This window comes from Varroa destructor, unplaced genomic scaffold (genome assembly GCF_002443255.2).
Source record: "Varroa destructor unplaced genomic scaffold, Vdes_3.0 BEIS01000004.1, whole genome shotgun sequence".
NCBI classification, from domain to species: Eukaryota; Metazoa; Arthropoda; class Arachnida; order Mesostigmata; family Varroidae; genus Varroa; species Varroa destructor.
In genome coordinates, this window is record NW_019211457.1 from 20,210,967 (window position 1) to 20,232,483 (window position 21,517).

The following is a 21,517-nucleotide window of genomic DNA, read 5'->3' on the forward strand; positions in this document are numbered from 1 at the left end:
CCGATATCCACTTTTCTATGGGATACATTATATTATAATAGAGTTGCCAGTCGTGATGTCGCTTGTGGGCTGATCACCTGTCATAACACCGCACAACACTGGATTTTGATTCGCACAAGGCTTGTCCCGATCGGGGATCGCATTAGTGGAGCTCTATGTGTCGTGTGTGCGCCTTTGACTGAGAGATAAAATAAAAGCCTGTAGAGATACTGACAGCAACAGTTACAGCTAAATTCTACTGTTCGAGACATACTTATTTATATGTTGATTGTTTTAAGGACAACAGTTTATATCTGTAGGCGTTAATCTTTCATTTGTCGCTCACCTTACTCTTTTGTCTAACTTATCAACGAACGAGAAGTGGGGCCGTACTCCGAACTTGACCGTGTCTAACTAACCTCAGTTGATCGGTAGCGGTGAAGAAACGGAGATAAGATATATATTCTTTTCTACCAGAAGACGCTCAGCAATTGGCTTATTCATTTCGTTATATAGCTGTTTAAAGAGTTGTTAGAACAGCTTCATCGCTTTCGATAATCTGCACATATACATCAGCAGTGAACTTATGACGTGCCATGAGCATTGCAATTAACTTGTCTGAATTGTATTTAAGATGGTAATTCCGGTTGGTTAGGTGTTATACTTGACTGATTAACGCAACTATGTATTTAATTTCAACGTAGGACAGCAACAAGGTAGGCACTTTAGGTTTGATATATGCACATTATTCTAGGCACTAAAGATGCTTTGCTGAAATAGAGAATTCATTTTTGCCAATCACACATGAATTAAAGTAGCGTTACTAGAGATTAGCAACGAAGCTTTTGTACATATATACATGAATCAAATAGAATGACTGATATCGTATAGTGCATTAGTACAATTATTATAGTCTTTGTAGTCATTTGTAGGAGGTCTATGTGATACGGAATATAGCGACTGAAATTTAGTGTTGTTGATAATAATAATAATAATAAGAGAAATGACATTGTAATGATGATAGCAGCAAGCAGCTATATATTGATTTAATTGCTTGATGCTGTATGTTAGCAAATGGAAATAAAATAGCCTAATTGGATCTAGCTGGCGGATCATGTACTGTATTAGCTATATTTTAGCTATAGGTTAAATCCAGATGGTAACTTTACACCCCCATGCACAGGCAGGATACTGCCCAAGACAAACGGTGTTCGCGGGAAATTTGAATTTGCGCACATCCGGCATCGCTTCCGGAGAAGACAGGGGCCTGGTGGTTGGTAATTGGACTCCCCATTGCGCACATAAGGACGGTCGCCGTGGTCCTTTGATACCGTAATCGCTTTAAGTCAAGTGCTTCCTACGTACCAAACATTGTTTCAGTTTTTATTTATTTCAGAAGATTGCGTTTTGTCCACTCCAATAAAACCAACTAAGTAGACGCTTATAGGTTGCACGGGTATCCTCTTTTCTTTGCTGAAGTGAACGCAGCATAATTTAGTGGCTTTGTCTTATAAAAACTCTCTTGAAAAAAAAATTTACAAAATGCCCCCGATTCTAGCTAACTACTTCGGTAATTAGTTTTGTATTAGTAGCGATGAATCAGCTTAGCGCTATGTGTTTATTAAATTTTCTAGCACAGGGTGGGAAGCCATGCAAAGGGGTCTATAATCGCGGTATACTTATACGTAATAGTACTTGTGTGCAAGCATCGCATCAATATTCTGCCTTCTACTAAAAAAATTAGCATTGGAGAAGGCCTGACCGTTTTTTTTTTTCTATGGTACCTGCGGCCTATATAGGGCGGCAGGGTGAAATAAAGATGTTGGTTGACCATTTGAAAGTTGTTCTGCTACCGTTGAGTCATTTTACGCCTGTATAATATATTTATATAAGAAGGGATATTCAAATTGCCACAACTTTGACAAACTCTCCTTCACAGCGGGCACTTATTTCTTCGTTGTTATTTGTAACAGAAAAAACTAGTTCATTTTAAAACAAAAAAAAAATAACAAACCCATACGAAAAACAGCGCGTTGTTTTTGAGCGAAAATCGATTATCTAGTGCGTCTAATATGCAGCAAGCCTTCACTATGATTATAAATTTCCCTTTATGCCCAACATCGATGATCTACGTTATTTCCAATTTTCAGTTTATGAAGCATGTCAAAAAGGTTTTCAAAAGACGAACCGAAGGATTCTACTAAGAATAAATATAAATAAATAAATAAGTCCTAAAAAAAGGATTGCACGGCCGTTTTTAAAATTAAAATATCAGTTGCCAATTAGGTCGACTGGGTATGCTTTCCAGGTCAGCCTTTTTGAGATTTCTTGCACCTTTTTGCGCTTTTTGTCCATCTTGGCCTTTGTATTTTTAGGGCTTTTGGCCTGACATAAGATTAAAATTTGATTATTTTGTACGTAGCCCATCTGAGCGACACCTGAATAAGTTTACACCTACCGATATCGCTTGACACACGGTTACTATTAAGAAGTTATCTGCGAATTGTAGAAGTGAACATGATCAGTGAGTGGTTTAGGTTCTAAACTGAAGATGTAATCGTAGTGAAGGATGATCATATTGAACAAGCATGACCATCAAGAATGACCACTCTAGCGTGTCCAAAAAAATTTCCGATAAAATATCTGATTTCGTTAAGTAGTCTTACAAAAGGTGTCAGTTTCAGATGAATCAACGACCCCTACATTTGTCAGAAAATTATATACATTAAAACTGCCTGACTTTGCTTAGTCGTTAGTTGACCCTTTTATTATCGTAGATCTATATTTATCTGTAATACCTATGTGAAATCATATTCTAATATTCAATACATACTAACTTCTTAGTTCTTCGTTTTTCATTCGAAGCGCAGATTAACGCAAGAAGACGAACGTGAAGTTCAGCTCGATTTGTTGTCACTATAAAAGGGTTGAGAAGCACGTCGCCTTCAATTTTCGGAAAGTTAATATAATTAATAATATTATATGCACTGTTATTATTTGCAACGAGTTTGAATCACTTTAGAAGAATAGTAGATCATTCCATACCAAAATAAATTTAGTAGCCCAGATGAAAGGCGCAATATTAATTTACGGTTATATGTTAGTAATCAGCTCAAAAAAATTCCCGATTCATGCATAATTTCAGGTCTTCCGGCAAATAGTAATTTTACAAATAATAATAATAAATACAAACTTTTTAAACAACTGAAAGTTATTAAGAAATTGTGCAGACCAACTTCTGGCTTGATGATCGAACTTGATGTGGGTAAATATATAATATTCGGTATTAGAAAAATTACTTTCTAGTATAGTTGAGAAGAGAAAAAATAGATTTTCGCATGTCCTGCCCGCGTAAGTCGTCCTGTGAAAATTAGATTGTTATGCTCAAGTAAACTAACTAACCTCAGCGTTTAGCCTTGCAGGTTTAGTTAGAATATTTAAAAAAACATTTATAAAAAATTATGGTTTTACAAAAATTACAGAATTACAAAAACGTATTCATGAAATACCTATAGAGTCAACTCATTGACTTGACTGCTACCGTTTTTTTTCTGTCATGATCAAATAGAGTTGATATAGTATAATATGAGAATCTGCCAATTAAAAGCAATCAACAGCGCATACAGCGATCAACTTTTACTGTTAAAATAGTTTTATTGGATGCAAGCATTTTCACCCAAACCTCATATCTGTGTCTTTCAATTCAAAGCCTGTTTGAATTTTTATTTAATAGACTTTAGCTACTGTCAGTTATATAGTGCAATATCTAAAATACTCAGTCGTCTATTTTTGCGCCCCTGTACTTTGTGAGGAAATCTAGTCAGCAATATTTCTCAAACACGATAATAAGGTAATCGTATACATTTAAATCGATGCTCTATAATGTCTGATAACGCACATAATCAAACGATAAATATTAGCTCTAATCGCATTGACATCTCGCTCCCGGTATTGAACCGCCAGATTTTATGTATTTGACCACCCCATGGTCTATACCTGGACTATTATACGAGGATATTTGCGTGGCTTTCAGAAGCCCTATAACACATCCTTCAAATTTAGCCATAGCTGTGAAAATTCTATAGGAAAAGTTCTAAGTGCGGGGACAACCGAGACTCATTTATATTCCTAAACGAATAAGCAACAGTTAGGTGGGTGATACCTAGCTACCAATCACTGGACATCACATCTCTGCGATCATTAATCGAACACAAGATGGACGTGTCTTAAATAGGCACCGCTATGATAGTAGTCTAAAATAGCTAGTAATATCTTGATTCGGTCTGTGCGACATGTCCCTAAAACTACTGAAAAAGGGATGCAATCCAGCTTGATGGATGTTTGTTACTTACTTTGTTTATCTGCTTTCTTTTAAAATGTTATTTTATGGCGAAGAAATGCTGTTGGAGTGGCTCAAAAATATACGACAAGCTGCGAAGTGGTACATCTTAAAAATGAATTCACTCTCATTTACTGGCGGATATATTCAAATTCGCTAAACAGCTTCGAGTAACGTATTCGTATAAATTCAATATTTCCTTCGAAAAAGATAGTTTTTTATTTCATCAAAATATAAAGTTTGTGCTTAGTGTGTAGTACAACGTTGTGTTTTTACATAGGTGACAATAAATGTGTTAACAAAAAACTCACTGAGAAAATAGTCAAAACACGAATAAATAATTTAATAGATGGATTGCAATTGGTGTGCACGTCAAAAGCTTATGATCTTGGAGATGACTTTTCTGTGTATCCTCCTCCTCTAGGTTCTAGATATACAGACAACTGATCCGTCACTGATACACTTATTGCTATTGCCTGCCGTTGGAAGAATTTTTCTGAAGGCCGATAAGTGGCTAGATCAAGAATATTGGCCAAAACGATAAATGCAGCATTTGTAAAGCTTAGTGTGCGTCCCGACAATTTTGTGTTCCCAACTTTGCAGCGAAAACAGTATCCAGTGGTCCCACAAATCTTCAACTCATTTTCTAGATATAATGCGACTACAGCTTGATTGGAACTGCCATCAGTGAGCGGGCTCTCGTCCTAAATATATATATATTTACAAGGAAAGACGAAGCTATTTGGGACTGAGATTATACGGCCCACTCCACTCTTTTGCCCAGTTACACGTTGACTTAAAATGTTAATACTATCAATCTTTAGTTTTTTTTCTAGATGTACGCAAATTAGAAAATGAATCCAATTCGCATTACTGGATTTTATGCAATAAACTACGTGGAATTTTTTTTGTTGAACAGTAATGCCTTGTTTTTCCATTATAATTCCGCCTGACCGGCACTTACTCCTTTGAAAATAACCTAAAACCAGGTTACGCTTTATAAACATTGTTAAGATGAATTTTATTACACGACAAGCTTAGAGACTATATAGGTCAGGATAAGATGCATCTATATAGAATTTTGAATTTTAAGCATATGATGTTGCTTTTACAGAAAAATTAAAACAAGTAAATGATCTAAGAGTACAACTTAACTTAGTAGGTATGCCTGCATGTGTATATATGCAACGGAATGGGCAGAGCCAGCCAAGTCTATATTTAAAAGCATCATTACACAATATGCTTATTTTTCTATTCGCATCGAGGGTCTCGCTGTTTAATACACATATGCATATACATTGAAGTAACTTGAATTTCGATGTGTTCCCTTCTTGAAAGGACTGAATGGAGCGAGACTGAGAGAAATGTGAGTCATGGCAATAGATAAAATGTGCCAGCTTCAATTGAACTCGATAACCCTATCGTGGAAGTATGTCAATCCCACACCGCTAACGCAAGCCGTTTCAATAGGAAGCATTTTCTCCTAAAAGGAAGCGACCCAAGAGTAACAGTCGATATTTAGATGTGATGCAAGTAGTATGGTTACCTGAAGCCAGTCTCTGTATCAGTTTGTCAACGATGCTCTGAAAATAGGTTATGAGAAAGTAGACTCCTGCATCCTGAAAGGAAGTATGCAAATATAATCAAAATCGATGTGAGTACGTCGTACAGCCTCTTACTGTTAATTTTACTAACTAACGGATTAGACTTGACTTTCACAGTAGCCAAATCGGCTGCCACGGGATTAACGTTGTTCTGTAAGCTTATGCCGTTACTGCTAAGTAGCTCCCTCACATACCGTCTTTCCCATTGGGGTCCATCATATAGCTTTTCCGGAAACGATTTCCAGAGAACGATCTACGCAATCTTTTTTTCTATAGTTCGTTGTAGGGTGATGTTTAACATTTTCAAATGGAGTAAAATCGTGTTGTCAGGTATTTTTTCGCTCCGACCAATAAGAATTCATCATCTAGAACTTGCATGGAACAAGCCTGGAAACGGAAATATAGCGCTTCTTGATGATACAACATCTATCATCACTTCTATTAGAGATATCTCGTAATGATTATTGTACGCAGCTGCAAGTTTTCAATATAGTCAATACATCAGCTGCTCACGAAACATCAATGGTAGTCCCATTAATATACAATTTCCAGGATTAAAAAAGAAGAGTTTGTCTGTCGCTGGACGACTGCATAAGTGTATTATGTAGACGCTTATGCATCCACTATCAATTATTCAACACGGTGTTAGTAGCCATCTTTCCTGCTTCTCTTGATTCCATAAATCGTTTCATAGAACTGGGTAGTACCTTTTCGGCCTCCTGGCCGACGGTACTGGACGGTAGGATAAAGAAAGAATTTACCTGGCTGTCTAGTTGCCGTACAACAATTTCTGCGTCGGAAAACGTTTTTATTATTCAAAATAAGTTCATGAATAGGTTGATATCAAATAAATTACAAAAAAGGCAGTGGTACAAGTGCGGATAATCAAGAAGGCTCCATAAAATGTAAAAGCGGGAAAATAGTTAAATAAAGATAAAAGGGAAAAATTAGCAAACTTTTATAGTAGTCAAAGTAATTTAGAGTTAACTGTCGGTTCGTGAATTTACGAGGAGCTTCACTACTACAAACAAATAACGTAAAAACAATGGTTGAAAACATATATGCGTATATGTTATAAATTGGATACACATTGAATTAATGTTTTTCGTCTCTGAGGTCCAGTACTGGCTGTATCAGGGATTGTAGACTCGCGCTTCTGCAAGTACACTCGCGTAGTTCAAACAAAAGAAATAACGTTATATTTCTATAAAATATACTTATAGAAACAAAAAGTAAACAATGTGGATACAGGAAGTCCACATTCTAGTCGGAATGCGTTAAGTAAAACCTGCTTGCCTTAGTTTGCTTACTGTCAAGCCTATAAAGAGAAGCAATTCCCATATGGGATTTATATGATCGGTAAGGTCGTCTGCCAGAGGAACCGATGATGCCCCATGATGAAAGATGTTCCATTCGTTAGCCCTGTAGCTGAACATGACATTTCAACGGGAAAGCTGCCTGTCTGCGGTATCGTTCCAAGCTTAATCCTAAGGTCTAGGTTCGAACCCGGTCACAGACACACGGTCGTTTCGTGTTGGGAGCCAGCCATCTGCTGGATGGCTAACGGCAATACCGAGCGTAAAACTCGAAATATAGAGGCTTGTTTTAATTTATTTACATCGCTGCTGACTATCTTATTTGACGACATGGCTACGAGCGAGTTGCCTATCTGCTGTTCAAAATGCCCTCTCCGTGCCGAGGACAGGATGCGATGTGTCGCTATTAAGGAAGCTAGCGAAGATGTGGGAGAGGGCAACGCGGTTGGACACTGATGTGGAGAGAGGTACAGTAGGAAAGGAGCATAGGCGTGTGATAGAGGTGAATACACCGAGGTCCAGGGTTGTGCTACTGCTGATGGCGTTGTTGACGGTGCTGATGTTGTTATAATGGGGGAGAGAAGCTATCGCATCCGCGAGCAACTGGCGCTGCTACTGCTACGCTGCTGCCTCTGCGGCGACGGCTGCTGCCTGCCTCTATCCAGCAGCAGCAGCAGCGAGCGCCAGCGAAACAGACAGAGGAGAGCCACCTCTACTGATGTTGCGGTGGTCCATGGCCCAAGTGTCGCGGTGCAGCGGCCACTGTTGATCCCTTAGTCGCGTCTCTGCTGGGTCTTTGTGCACCTCTCTCTATACAGTCAGCGTCGTCGTTGTGTGCTGGTTGTAAAGACAGCGGTTCTGCTGTTATAGTTTGTGCTAGTTGAGTAACAAGGTGTTCGCTTCTACTCCAGTAACGGCCGAACATCGCAGCAAACAAGGTAACACGCAAACCAACCAAGAGACTACATTTATTCGCCCTGGAAAACTAGACAACGAAGAAGGCATCTGCAACGACTGACCAATCAGCGCGCCACTGGCCAGCTACACTAGATTAAGCGCTAATGATTGAACCCGGAGAAAAGTACGTTCAGCTAAATTGAAAGCCGAGCAATAAGTTGACTGGCTTGGGGCCGATCCAACCCGGGTTGCGGTGCGTTTTCTCACTGATGGCGAGAGTTTGACTCGCTGTTCCTACTGCTGCTGCTTCTACTACTATTGACTAGCAAAAACAAAGCAGCTAAATGCTGTTGAAACTGAACCTGCGTATTAGATACGAAGCCATCAGGCAACTCACAGACCCCAACGAACCAGGCGACCAACTTCGAGGGAAGCGAAGATGATAAAGAGTTGTCTATCCACCCATCTTTGATGAATGCCTCCGTAACGGAGAGATATCTTCGCCCTAGCGGTGGTGCTCGTAAGATCTCGTTCGTACCGACTGTGGCAGTCGTAGTGATTCCCAGTGCGAGCGGGATGAGGAATAACTGAGCAGGGGACCATGTGAGAGTTGCCCCGACTGCTGCAATAACAACGACAACCAAAAACAAGGCGCGTTTTGAACGATGTTAAAAACAAGGCGGCAACGACGATAACACCAACAAAAGCATCAGCAAGAACAACGACGACGAAATCTAGGTGGCAGCGGCGGCGGCGGCGGCGACGACGACGACGACAACAACAACAACAACAACAACAACACGTTCAGAGGTCTCAGCTCCAACTCTGCCAGAAGAACATCGACAGAAGTCGCTTGAGCAACTGCTGGATACCAGGTAATAGTATGGGTCTTGCTAACAGCAGAATCCTGAGCGATTGAGTGTCTGCGTGCTGCAGTGCATCGTGAACCGTATCGTGATTCCATAGTAGAGCGACGTCAAACGGTGGATATGTTATGAGACGAGCGATATTATTACGCTTCGATACGGTACATTTTGCACTACTAGAAATAACGAAAAAAATTGTGACAACGACCACAGCAGTAGTCGCGTTTGAGGTGCCGTACACCAAACCGGAACATACACCTAGTAAACCTAATCAATAATGCCCAGCCTAATCTCACTACTGTTTATGCATTGGGTTTATTTATCGCGACAAACTTCTGTGACACCTGCTGTACTGAAGTAACATCCTAGGTCGGACCCATTTGAACTAGATGTTCGTACTATTTCATTCTGTGGGTATCCTACGCCTGGTGACAGTCTCTCTGTCCAAATTCTCGTCAAAAGCTGCAAAATGAGCTATGCTTTTGCCCACCTTTATGCATAGAAAATCACCACCAACAACGATAACGTTGATTAGTACAAATACATGTAGGATGAGACGCAAGGCAGGCTGGAAAAAGACGAAAAAGGCGCAGTCTCGAAAAAAAAAAACGTCTAATGAATAGCGTTCTATCTAAATTGGGCAGCTAGAAATGAGACAACACGGGTATTGCATCCCCAGGAAAAAAAAACCTTCTTGGCCAGTTGATCATTTTCGTGAGGGTTCACGCTGAGTTTGTCGTAGGCCGCCTTAGAAACAGGCAAAGAACAAATTCCGTAACTACTGGATATAAGATTGTGTGTAACGCGTAGCGCGTGCGTGTGTATATCTGTGCCATTGTACATTACCTGTATAGTGCCTTTTTCAACAGTGAGAAACCAGGTCCTGTGGTGATATCACAGGTTTTATGGTAGTTTTGCGTTTCAGTGCGCGGTGTACAACGAGCAGGTCAAGGATATACGTGGTTAACTTCATCGTTATTACCTGTTGATTGCAAAAAAGACCTCAGTATTTTTTTTTTTAATTAACGACAGCAAAAGCAACAAAAGGTGCGTATTTCCAAAGTGAAACAGTGAACAAGAAAGCTGTTGAAAATGGTTCTGGCCAATGGTGCCAAAGAAGCAGACAACTTATATTTTCCCAACGCTTTAGGTTGGCTTGTCGCGCCAAATGAAGAGATAAGCATTGTTTCTAAAAAGAGTGTTTTTGTGTATTCAAATTGAAGATGAACACTGCTATAAGCAGAGACGGCAGCAACGGCTTCAGTAAAAAAACACCGATCCGCCGCAGATTTCACTCAACATCATCTTATTGTTGTTGTTGAAGATAAACGCATTTGCTCCCACTACTTTCCGTAGTGACATTTAAACTTGGAAAATATCTTTAAACACATGTGTTGGGGCAAATAACGGCCGCACTGGACGTCAGCGCACTGGTCGCATGGCATCATCACCGTCATCATTGTTGCGGTATATATATATATAGACGACGTGCTCCTTGCACCAACTCGCTGAAGTACTATCTCCTGTGGGGAAAGTGGGGCAGCTTCTGTTGCCGTGGGTTTCATGTTATGCGTTGTGCCTTTTCATTCTGTCGTCTGCCTGCCTAACTAACTGTGTGCGCTGCAGTGACGGGGCGCATGTGCCGCTAATTCAGATAGCGTGGGGTTAACCTCTCTGTAGTCTCTTCTATAGCGGCTAGCCTGGGCTTGCCGTTTTTGGCGGAGGCTGAGGCCGACCGATCATGCCCTTGTGGATCGACGACTACAACGACGGCCGCAGTGGATGGGTAGCTTCCCCTGCTGGCGCTGCTGCTACTGGCAGTGCTAGTAGCAGAAAGGCGATGATAGTGGGATGCTTGGATGAGAAGATCCGGTGTAGCTTCTCCCGAAGTCCACAACGGTGGAAAGAAAGAGAGACGCGGAGAAAGAAAGGGAAAAACGGAGGGGAGCGAAGCTGAACCCATCCGCTCCCACGCGGCATCCGCCGCCTCTGCCACTTACATAGCTACCGCAACCAACCATCGCGCTGCCATAGCAGCTGCTGCTTCCGCCACCGCCGCCACTGTGAGGGCATCGGCTTGAAACACAACACAGCCCTGCAGCAGCATAGATGCCAAGTGTGTGAGGCAAGCTGCTTTGAAGGGACCCTCCAACCAGTAGCGGCCGCCGTGCAATCTGACTTAGAGTAGTGGAGACTTCCTACCCACCGCGCAAAGCTAAGCCATTCGCTACCCAGGACCCTGTGCCGCGCTTTCACTGGCCAGGCAATGGAGAACAAAGTATGCCCATTTCGTTTGTTCTCGTATGTACACACATCTACAATATAAATAGAGATGACCAAACGGTAACGTGTTACGGGGAGTCCTCACATTGTCAACAAAATAAAACATGACGTCAACAAAATATCGTTACGAGTCGCAAGTTAGGTCACAATAATAATGATGAAGACGGCAATAATGACAGCGTCGTTAGTGAACATTTTCTTTCTCGTTGCGGCATCCGTGGTGGTAGTAACAGTGATTATAATAGTGGTGGTGGGTCTGGGTTCAAATCCGGGCGTGGACATTTTTTGTTTTGTGCTGGAAGCCAGTCGTCTCATGGAATGTCTACTAGTTAAAGTAGCGTGTATAAAACTCGAAACATTTAGTTTTAGAAGCAGTAACCGTGACAACTAGTGGTATAACATAAGACAAGGCAAGGAACAGCAGTGTCGACAGCGAAACTGGTGCTACAGGGCCAGATTGCTTCGATGCCGCGGCTCTTCCTGCTTAATAGCCGGTAGGCGGCTGGCTAGCTGACATCCGTTTCCTAGAGCGTGCCGTAGAGGTGCCAGGATGACGTTAGTAACATTGAGGTTGGGGCCATTGTTAGAGGTCATTAAGAAGTAGCGCGCGAATGAGTGAGCATACAGACAATCGGGCAGACGGACAGATAAGCACAGAAGCAGCAGTGTGGTCCGGCGTTCATTTGTGGGACGTCGAATGGGGATTCGGGATGGAGGCCTCCCGCAAGGTTTGCTTTGCTCTTGTTGTTCGTTCAGCATTACTGATGATGCTACTGCTGCCGTGGCTGTCTTAGTTATTGTCGCTGCAGTTGCACCATACGACAACAGACGGAGGCGAAAAACGCCAGATGATTAAGCTGGCCTATTGGTTGAGAGGGTACTCGCAGGCTGAGTGCTTGCTAGAGACGGTAACGGTAGTGGGAGTCTTTGCTAGTCTTAACGTATTTAGTTCTGGCTCACCTACTCTGAGCTACTTTTAGTCGGTCGGCAGTGTTAGTTAGTGACGGATCAATCCGTGACAATTGCGAATATGATTAATATAAAAAATGCCGCGTACTGGAATTAACGGAACGCTGACACCGCTCGCGTACTCGAAGGACCTTAGCGCGTAAAACGGCCAAAGTAGCAAAAGTTTGGGACCGACGAAAATTGAAATCGAGCAGTGGGAGGAAGACACAGGATGCAACTAAGAACTTCTGTTTGCTTACTTTAAATATTTGTCGTATCTCAGTTAAAAAAACTTCAAGGTTATTTCTATTGTTGTTCGATTTGCTTTAGATATAGGAAACATATCTACCTGATCAAGTCTATTGGGGACTGCGAGTTAAAACCTTCTTTATATTAAACAAATAAAAACAATATATATTAACTATATTCATGGGGTGCCAGATTTTGAGAAAATTTACTCTGTGTTTCTAACAACAGAGTAAGTTATTTACAACTCGCCGAGATATTTCGATCCGACAAATCGATGAATATATCACATATATGCGATCTAAAAACGGACGCATGAATGTATTCTAACTACTTAGACACAACACTTCCTGATTGTTGCTTAAGTACTCTTTTCTGGTTTGTGTATATATTTTCCAGATCATCTCAGTAAGCTATTCAAAAAAATATAAATGAGTACCAGGACATGTACACTACTATTGACAGGAAAACAAAACCAAACACCGACGTCAAATTAATTGCACGAGGGCCACCATTGTTAGGACAGAACGGAAATTGAATTACGTTTTTGCGCAGCAGACTGAGTTTGAAGCTATGGTCTGGCCTGTTTACTTACTTAGAAATTATGCACGTTTGTACCAGGCCGCCTTCCTTATTTTGATTGATACTATAACTAATTTGTTTATTTTATTACTGTTATTGCGTGTAAACTGTTCTTATTGACCTAGGATATCGCCGTATCCGGTACCGTTTACTAAAGTAATAATGAGAATAAGAATATTAATAAACAGTCATGTTGCAGCTTCGTCTCCGTCGCGGTAATTAAAGCAATCGCGCTGACTGCGTCGTTTTGTCTATTTTCGTTTTGGTCTATCGAATGTAGTATGTTCAGAAACATAACAATATGATGAATGAGCGGTCGAATATAGGTTCAATAAGGAGCAGACGCCTCCCATTCGTTGTTGTATATTAGTTTATAATGAAGTAAAACGATTTGTAACTGGTATCCGTTGTGTGGCTAACGAGAGACAGACCATTAGAAGCGTCGAAAAGCAACAAGATCTGTCCTCCTTCGTTCTCATCCCGCTCCCTGTGAACGTCGATGTTGACGACGGGTGGTTAGAGAATATTTTGATGCTGCAATTGTTCGGAAGTGTAGCCGCAGCAAAGCGTCGATGCATCTGCGTCAAGTGCAAGGATAATAAAACGCAAGGCAGCAGAAAAACAGAATGAGCTCTTTCGCCGTCGATGTCAGCAACTACAGCGTCAGAGCTGCGGTAGCACCAATCGTGTCTACACCGGCTGCAGGGCACGCAGCTGATTGCGTCTGGGATGTCGTAGTCAGCTTTAGCGGGCAAGCAAGCACTCGGTCACAAAACAATTGCTGTCTGTGATTTGTCTGCCTCTTTGACCTTCAGTCTGATTGTAGGCAAAATTGCCGTGACACCGTCATAGCTACAATAACAGGTGTAGCGTAGGAGGTTGGTTTAGAAGAGTAGGCGTAGCTATCGCCGTGACAGTTATAGGTGGCCACATCCTCGTAACGCTAATAATGCCACTAATTGTAAAACCACTACCTGTGCTTTGTTGCTTTGATACTCACAGACTAAACGTAGCTTGATTCTTCCACGTTCTCTCTTCCTCATTTTCCTTCAATATGGAGAAGTCAGAAAAGAGGAGCAATTGTCACCCAAATAGCTGGACATTGTGGCTGTAGCTGGGCAACAGCTAAAAAGCTTAAAGGAGAGGTTATATTTCCGATAATTTGATCGAAACCAGATTAAACAACAGTTGACGGGAAGGTTAGCAGCTCGGCCGAGACGCAGTATTTGACTGTCGCATCGATAGTTATTGGCTGTTCACCGCGTTCGTTGGCAGTTAAAGTACAATATATTCTATATTTACTCTATTTAATTCGTCGTTGTAGTCTCTGCTAAATGACTGTGACAGCCAGAAATAACGGCCATGGGTTATCGTTTTGTTTTTAGTGACAACTGCGTTGTAATCAACTTTTATCTGAGGATAGTGACATTGGCGAGTCGGCCTCCAATTCAGATATCGACAACTGGAACTTTTTGTCACTATGATGTACGTATATGCGTTCGGTAACGATGCCCCGTCGCTTGACGCATTACTTGATTAGTTTCATACAGCGAGGTAAATAAAAAATATTTACCTTACTCACCGAGGAAGTATTTGTAACATAAATGAAAGTAGACTTGTGGGATTTCGATTCAACTAAAAATACCAATGAATACAGATTTCTCCAACTTGAAAGCTATGCTTTTTTAAGGAAGAATGGGCATAAACTAGGTTCCTATTGATGCTATTTGCCGTAATGTCCGTTTTGCCCGAAAACACCTACCGATTAGAAAGTTATTACATGTAGTAGAAGCGAATCACTATTTTGTCTCATATGAAATAGAAAGTATTGCCAGCCTTGTTTGTAATATATATATAACTATATAGGATAGCGCTAACCTTCAAGCAACACAGACACTGGGTGCAGCCAAGTGTTCGTAAAATTGTTTTAGACTGACGTGAATGGAGCGGTTTATCCCTTTTCAAACTTTGTCGTTCGAGTCAGCTCTTGCCATTATTCAGCTGATCAAAAGACGGGTTTACCGCGTTTGAATATCTACCTACGTACTTAGTATCCGTAATATTTTTTATTATTATTCTACTACTTTTCCCAGAGAGCAAACTAGCAAAACTAGTAGCAATAACAAATACAACGTAGGTATTCAGGTCGTCTTAATTATATCCAAAAATGAGTTATTTTTAGAGCTGTTTACTGTTTGCATTCGAATCTTGTAGCAACATCAGCTGCTTCTGTTGTCGCTCTCGTTGTTGTTTTTATTCACTGGCTGGCGCCGTTGGGTCGTCGCTCGCCTCCCGTGAGTTGCCGTACGACGGCAACTACCACTGCTCCGTTGATCGATCGCTTAACGTTTTGAGTGGTTGACGTGATCGTCGAACCACAGAGCTAACGTGCGCACGTTTTGTTATTGTGAATGGTATTTCCTCACTCCTATTGTTTCCTTTGATACTGCTGTTATCGTTGCCCCTGTAAATCACAGGCTTCTTGGACTGCATCAATTCTAGTTGAACTATATCAAGGAATCAGTGAGGAACTAGTGACATTGTCTCCCATCCCGCAAAGTTGTTACCCCGAAAAGGACCGTCGATTTGCGGAACCAGTGCCGATGTGGCATTGAACAGAGACGACTAAAAGTGACGACGGGTTAGCTGTCCTTCGGGATAATTAAAAGCGCATATGTTCAGAAACACAGACAAATCGATCTTTGTTTCGAGATTCTACACCGCTGACCATCGGCGCTCCTATCTACCTCTATGTAGCCATAATGCGGGGAAATCGAAAGGCAAATTACTTCTCCACTGCAACTCTGGCTCCTCCGTAGATGTCGGTGTTGTAATAGCATGTGTGTTGCTAAATTTGTTCATTAAATGTTAGCTGTTGTCGTTGTTTGCGGCTGCGTTATGGCGGGGCAGTGAAATACGTTGATGACAAGTTATAACAGCTGCAAGGAAAAAGAGCAGCGTTCTAAACATTAGCGTAACCAGTATAATTTCATAAACCAACTCTGTGCTCTGAAAGCAGATCATTTCTCTGTAATTATTTCGCTAGGTACCTGATCACTTCTTGCCTTTACGTTATTTGACCCATTCAGGAATAACGTTAGTTTCTGACCAGAGATTAACAATGATTAATGTTTTCTGTGGCTGAAGTTATATCGATACGGCAAAAATAGAACAAGTCTTTGATACCTTAAAATCAACCCAGAACGTCGACGGGTACTTGAAAATTAGTAAATCTGCGAACACATAATCTCGTTGAGTTTACGTCAGAGTAATTTAGCATGGAGAAGTACACATTTTCAGTAACAACGGTACCTCTATTTGAGAGCTTATTCAGTGCGATTCAAGTAATAATAATACGTTATTTCCTTTGAAGGAGAAAGCGTTCAAAAATTGATAGCTGATACTGAGCTATTAATTGTTTATATTTGAAGTAAGCAATATGTCAATCATATTTACTCCAATCATGCTGGTTCAGCTGACATAGATAACGATACAGTCGCTACGTTAAAGATTATTTTCTCGGGATCAAACAAGAAGGTGACTAAACCTTCTGGCAAGGTATCTTCTGTATTTCTTTGAATCATATGACAGCACCTAGGCACTTAGTTTGCTGGAGACCAAGATTAGGATTGGCAAATATTTAAAAAACAAAGGTAGACTGTCACATGCAATTCTAACAGATCTAACCTTGTTCAGGAAAACGATCAAGTGCCGATCAGTTTGCAAGGTGCACAACGAAGTCGAGTTATCTGTACTAAAACGAATGAATTATGAAGATGAAGTGTAACAACGGAGTTTTAAGGCAGCTTTCTGCAGTTTACGTATGCTTTAAAATCAGCATTAATTAAACTGTACAGGTATCGATTTCTGAAGGATTGAATGTAAGCGGTAGCTAATTTCACTACGATATTACGCAAAAAATGTTTTATGTACACGGACGTTCAGTATAGCTGTCTAGAGCTGAGATCTGTATTGGCGAGAATGGATTTCGTTCAAATGATAATGAATTAAAAGTAACCAACAGTGAAGATGCCAAAAAATTGTTTGTGTCAACTCTCGTATAACATACCTATTGCAAAGCAACGAACGTTTAATCGCTATAAAGGCTGTAAAGGAAAAGATAGCTTAGCAATCTCTTATGACTTGTATATATGACGTCTGCTGCTAGAACTCTGTTGGTTGAAGAGGTTAGTGCTTTACACAATTTGTGTGAATAAAAAAAGATAAATGGCTACACGTAGCATGTGCCCAATTGCATCACACATACTTGAGCCACACATATAATAGTTCTGATTGAAGTAAACTGTCATCGTTGTTTTTGTATTTGTTATTCAGGATCTTTAGTTATTATTCATGTGTGAATGAGTTCTTGAAATAACATTCTATTAGGTATGGCATAAGGACTTGCCTTCATTAGCAGTCTACCTGGAATGGGTTTTTATTAGACGTATGGCATTATGGCTTAATATCCTATTTTTTTTTTAATTATTTGTTTTTCCTTCGTGATTTATTTTTCTGCTTACTGATATTCGGTAATAATTTTTTGCCAACGTTATGATCTGAACTAACGTGGCAGTATGCTCCTTAGTTATGGTTACTACGGCAACATATTCAAGGAGCTGCACATTAGTTACCCAAACTACGCCGTGTTTTTTCAAATCAATTTATGTTGTGTTATTGTTGTCATTGATGTTGTCGCTTCACTTCTAGTCAGAAGACTGCAGGTAATAGGTGATTAATGTGATGATACATGACGTAACTGGCTCTACCGTTTCGATTCACGCTCTTCTGATTTCTTTATTAATGTGCTAATTTAATCAGTGTCTATTCCGTCGTAGGATCGGTTCCTGCCGAATCTTGTCAAAATAGAATGGCATGTGTCTTTGATAAAGTCTTGAAGTTCGACACTAACTAACGAACAATCAATCGACAAGCCATTAATTCGTGAAACTATCATTTGTGATCGATAACCCCTTCTCCTTAATAATTTTACATAGAAATGTATATAATGCCCGTATACATGCACATGCTCGCTATTTTTTCAAAGAGTGAAACATTGGCAAAAGGGTCAGAAATAAAAGCTCAGAACAGTCATCACACATGTTCCGTTTATAGGCAGTTCCTGAAAGCAATGATTTACGGCTTGATTGGCAATCATTCCGCTGCGAGTACGAAAAAAAAAAATATATATATATGTATATATATATATATATATATGTATATTCTGACGGCTGGATGCAGACGAATCTACAGAACTTCGAAATTGAGTAACTTTTGAACTTATTGAACTACCATAATTATTTTTAATGTGTGAGAGGTATTCTAACACATTTTACACATTTTGCGGCCTGACGGCTTCTGAGCAGTTCCGTACCATTCGCATGCGCGTGTTCCCTGTTTATGGTAATTTAAGTAAATAATATACTTACCTAATAGTTGCTTTTTTTCGGGCATGGGAAGCTTCGTAATTACATGAATTTAGATTAGGGAAATAACCGGGGTGAAACGAACCTTAGATTCCGCATTGCACAATCCAGGAAATAATAGAGGCATAGAGACGAGGCCTGGCGTTGTCATCAAGTAACTAAATTACGTGCTTTTGATTGTTGTGCTTACGATATATGAGTCTCTTGAAGATCTGAGATATTGGGCTGCAAAAATTGTTCCATTGTCGAGTATCTCATACATACACGGGTGCCCCTAATGACCATTACAAGAACTAGCATAATCTTATCTCCAAACGCATTCGACACTGATTTTTCTTCAGAGCGATATAATTCTGTCGCCTGGTCCTTCTCCGGTTAGCTGTAGAGATTGAACCGAGTCTCGTCTAGGATGACAAAGCTCCAGGCGATTTTCCTCTTTATTGAAGTTCCGTGAATTGCTTATAAAATACGTGACATGCATTTTCAATTAGCCTGAGATCAATTTATGGAAGACCCGTTTTTGCTCAGTTTACGCGATTTCAGTACTTGGGTTATAATGCAGGTTATAAGACGGTACGCACCTTAGCTGACAGAGTCGCTAAACTACAAGCTCTGCTTTCGTAAAAAACCCACTCGATTACCGCAATGCGTTTTTGTCCTTGAGCTCCCGACATCTGGTCACATCCACGCTCGCCTTCAACACTTCAATACGCGTCTCTGAAATGTCTGCACCATTCACGCATTATGTTTTTGTTTAAAGCCTCTTTATCTAATGTCGCCACAAATCTTTGATGAATTTACGTAGTAAACGGCCTTCACGAAACAAAAACTTTACCATTGAAAATTGATTTTCGAAGTTAAGAGAGGTTTTTTTTTGTTCCGAATTCACATGTTTTGGAGTTAATCGTTTTTACTTACACATTTTTAGAAAGCTAAAGTGTTTACCAACCGAGTTTCGTCTGGTAGCGGCGTATAGTTCAGAAATTATTCAATTATGAGGCCAACAAGGTTCGTTTCTTACACCCTAACATATGCAGTGTAAAAGTGTGAGAATATAACCAAATGTATATGTTTAGATCCACATGCAGTTTCTCAGTGCACTCAGTACAACCGGACATATGTTTGTACTAATGGCACCTACATGTGGTGAAAATAATGATGATGACTGGGCTGTGCTTTTTGATGCATTGAGTGAAGGAGCAAGAAAACGTAAGGGCGAGAGGGATAAACAAACGTATCGAGGGTAAGTTCGGTGAACGTTGATGACAACATTTACCGTAGCAAACTAGCGCATACACAGTAACATACACAGGGTAATATACGCAGCAAGAGCCTGCCGCACATCGACCTACTTCGGCCAGCCTATTCCTGTCAGTATATGAAAATCAACTGGTTGACAGACAGAGCTAAGGGCTGAACCAAACGCAAAAAAAATATTTGCAATAACAATGCAGGCCAATGGTCACTGTCCGTCGAGCACCTTCTACCAGACTTTGAAGATCCCCCTAAGTTCCATCTGTTCTGACTTAACTGAAAAAAAAAAATGATAACATACTGGGCATATATGGGTGCTGGTAAAATAAGCTGGCCGATCGACATTTGTTAGAGGTCATTGGAGCTATTACATTCTGGTTAACGCAGGTGAAAAAAACAATAAATTACTTTCCGCATTATTTTACACCAGAACTACTGAACGTTGTTCTCCTACATATTAGTACAATTTGCTGGGCAGGAACCTTTATTTGAAAGATTGTTTCTGAAATGTACTCATTTATAGTAAACATACTTGAAGAATTGCCATTTTTGCAAATATACAAAGTAATTGATATCAGTCGTACGTGAAAACGATCTTTCGGAAGTGCACGAGTGCAAAAAAGTACATTTATTTTTATCGTTGGTATTTGTCTGGAAGGTCTTATATGTAATAGATATGGAAATATTCAGAGTGATAGGAGCCTAAAAAGGTCGGCCACTTTTATTGGTGAGTTAATCTGGTTAATATAACGACACCTATTCTTAGCATTTGTGTTCAAATATGTTATCTTTTTGTCAGATCTTCGACGCCAATATTCCAACTAAATTTCATTCAAGCTATTTATGAAAAAAATCGGTTGGATTTGAGAGGTTCCTTATGGCCTACAAGCAAACATAATGTTTTTAGTAGAGTTACTGCAATTAGTTAAGTCTGTAGCGGCTTAGAACACCTCGTAACATCTTATGTTTTCATGCAATGTTGACAATACAACTTTCAAGGGAAACGCGTACCTATGTAATGTTCACAGAAGGAAGGCTATTTAGCACCCTTAACGGAGCGGTGCTAATTTTACTCGTCAACACAGGGTCTTTGTTGTGAAGTAGAAATCGCCTACATTTTTCGAATGTTTGGAGGGAGCTTCTTATAAGGCATATAAAAAGTCTGTTCTCCCAAGCCAAGCGCAGATAGCTTATTTATATGTATACACCTAAAATTAGGCTCTTTCTAGCTGTGGAAAATGTAAAACTATTAGACCCGCTGTTGCTTTGGCTAGGTTTTTCTAAACGAAGCGTCACATTTACGAAGAAAGCGATCTTTGAGGACTTTAAGGCATGTCTTGTACAACTTTGCAGCAGTTGTACCCAGTATTAAATGGTAAAATAAGCTGAGACATTTTTATTTAGTATAGAGGGACTAATGATCCTTGAGATATTAACACCATCACTTATGCGCGACCTCTTTTGGTTAGAACCCAGTCTCCGACTTTGCGAAACCTGTGAAAAGACACTGTTATTTACATTAAGCGGCCTGAAACATTTAATAAGATTTTTTTAACTTTGTCTTTATTCGAGTATATGATGGCTAAGTAATTTTTTAAAAAAAAATTATGTATTTTTTTAGATATTTCCTAAGGTCAGTCAGTTTACCAAGAAACGTGCATCAAAACCATTATATATTGAGCGTCGACTATCGATTATGTTAACCGAAACAATTAAAAAAAATAAAAATCTCAAAAGAATAATTACATTTATCTCATTTTGTGGGAAAAAAAAATGG

At 40.1% G+C, this 21,517-nt stretch overlaps 1 protein-coding gene across 12 annotated transcripts in view; it reads left to right on the forward strand.

Moving 5' to 3' along the window:
* The window catches only part of LOC111249858 (uncharacterized), a 136,777-nt gene that overhangs the window by 37,368 nt on the left and 77,892 nt on the right, over positions 1 to 21,517 (forward strand). For 3 of the 12 annotated variants that reach the window (XM_022804277.2, XM_022804279.2, XM_086987541.1), the window contains exon 1: positions 10,055 to 11,279. The exons of 4 other annotated variants lie outside the window; for them this stretch is intronic. Coding sequence is in view for 1 of the 8 variants with exons in the window: in XM_086987541.1 (XP_086843667.1) it covers positions 11,268 to 11,279 (12 nt within the window). In the remaining 7 variants the exon portion in view is untranslated. 5 more of the 12 variants (XM_022804284.2, XM_022804276.2, XM_086987538.1 and 2 more) reach the window with 5 other exon arrangements.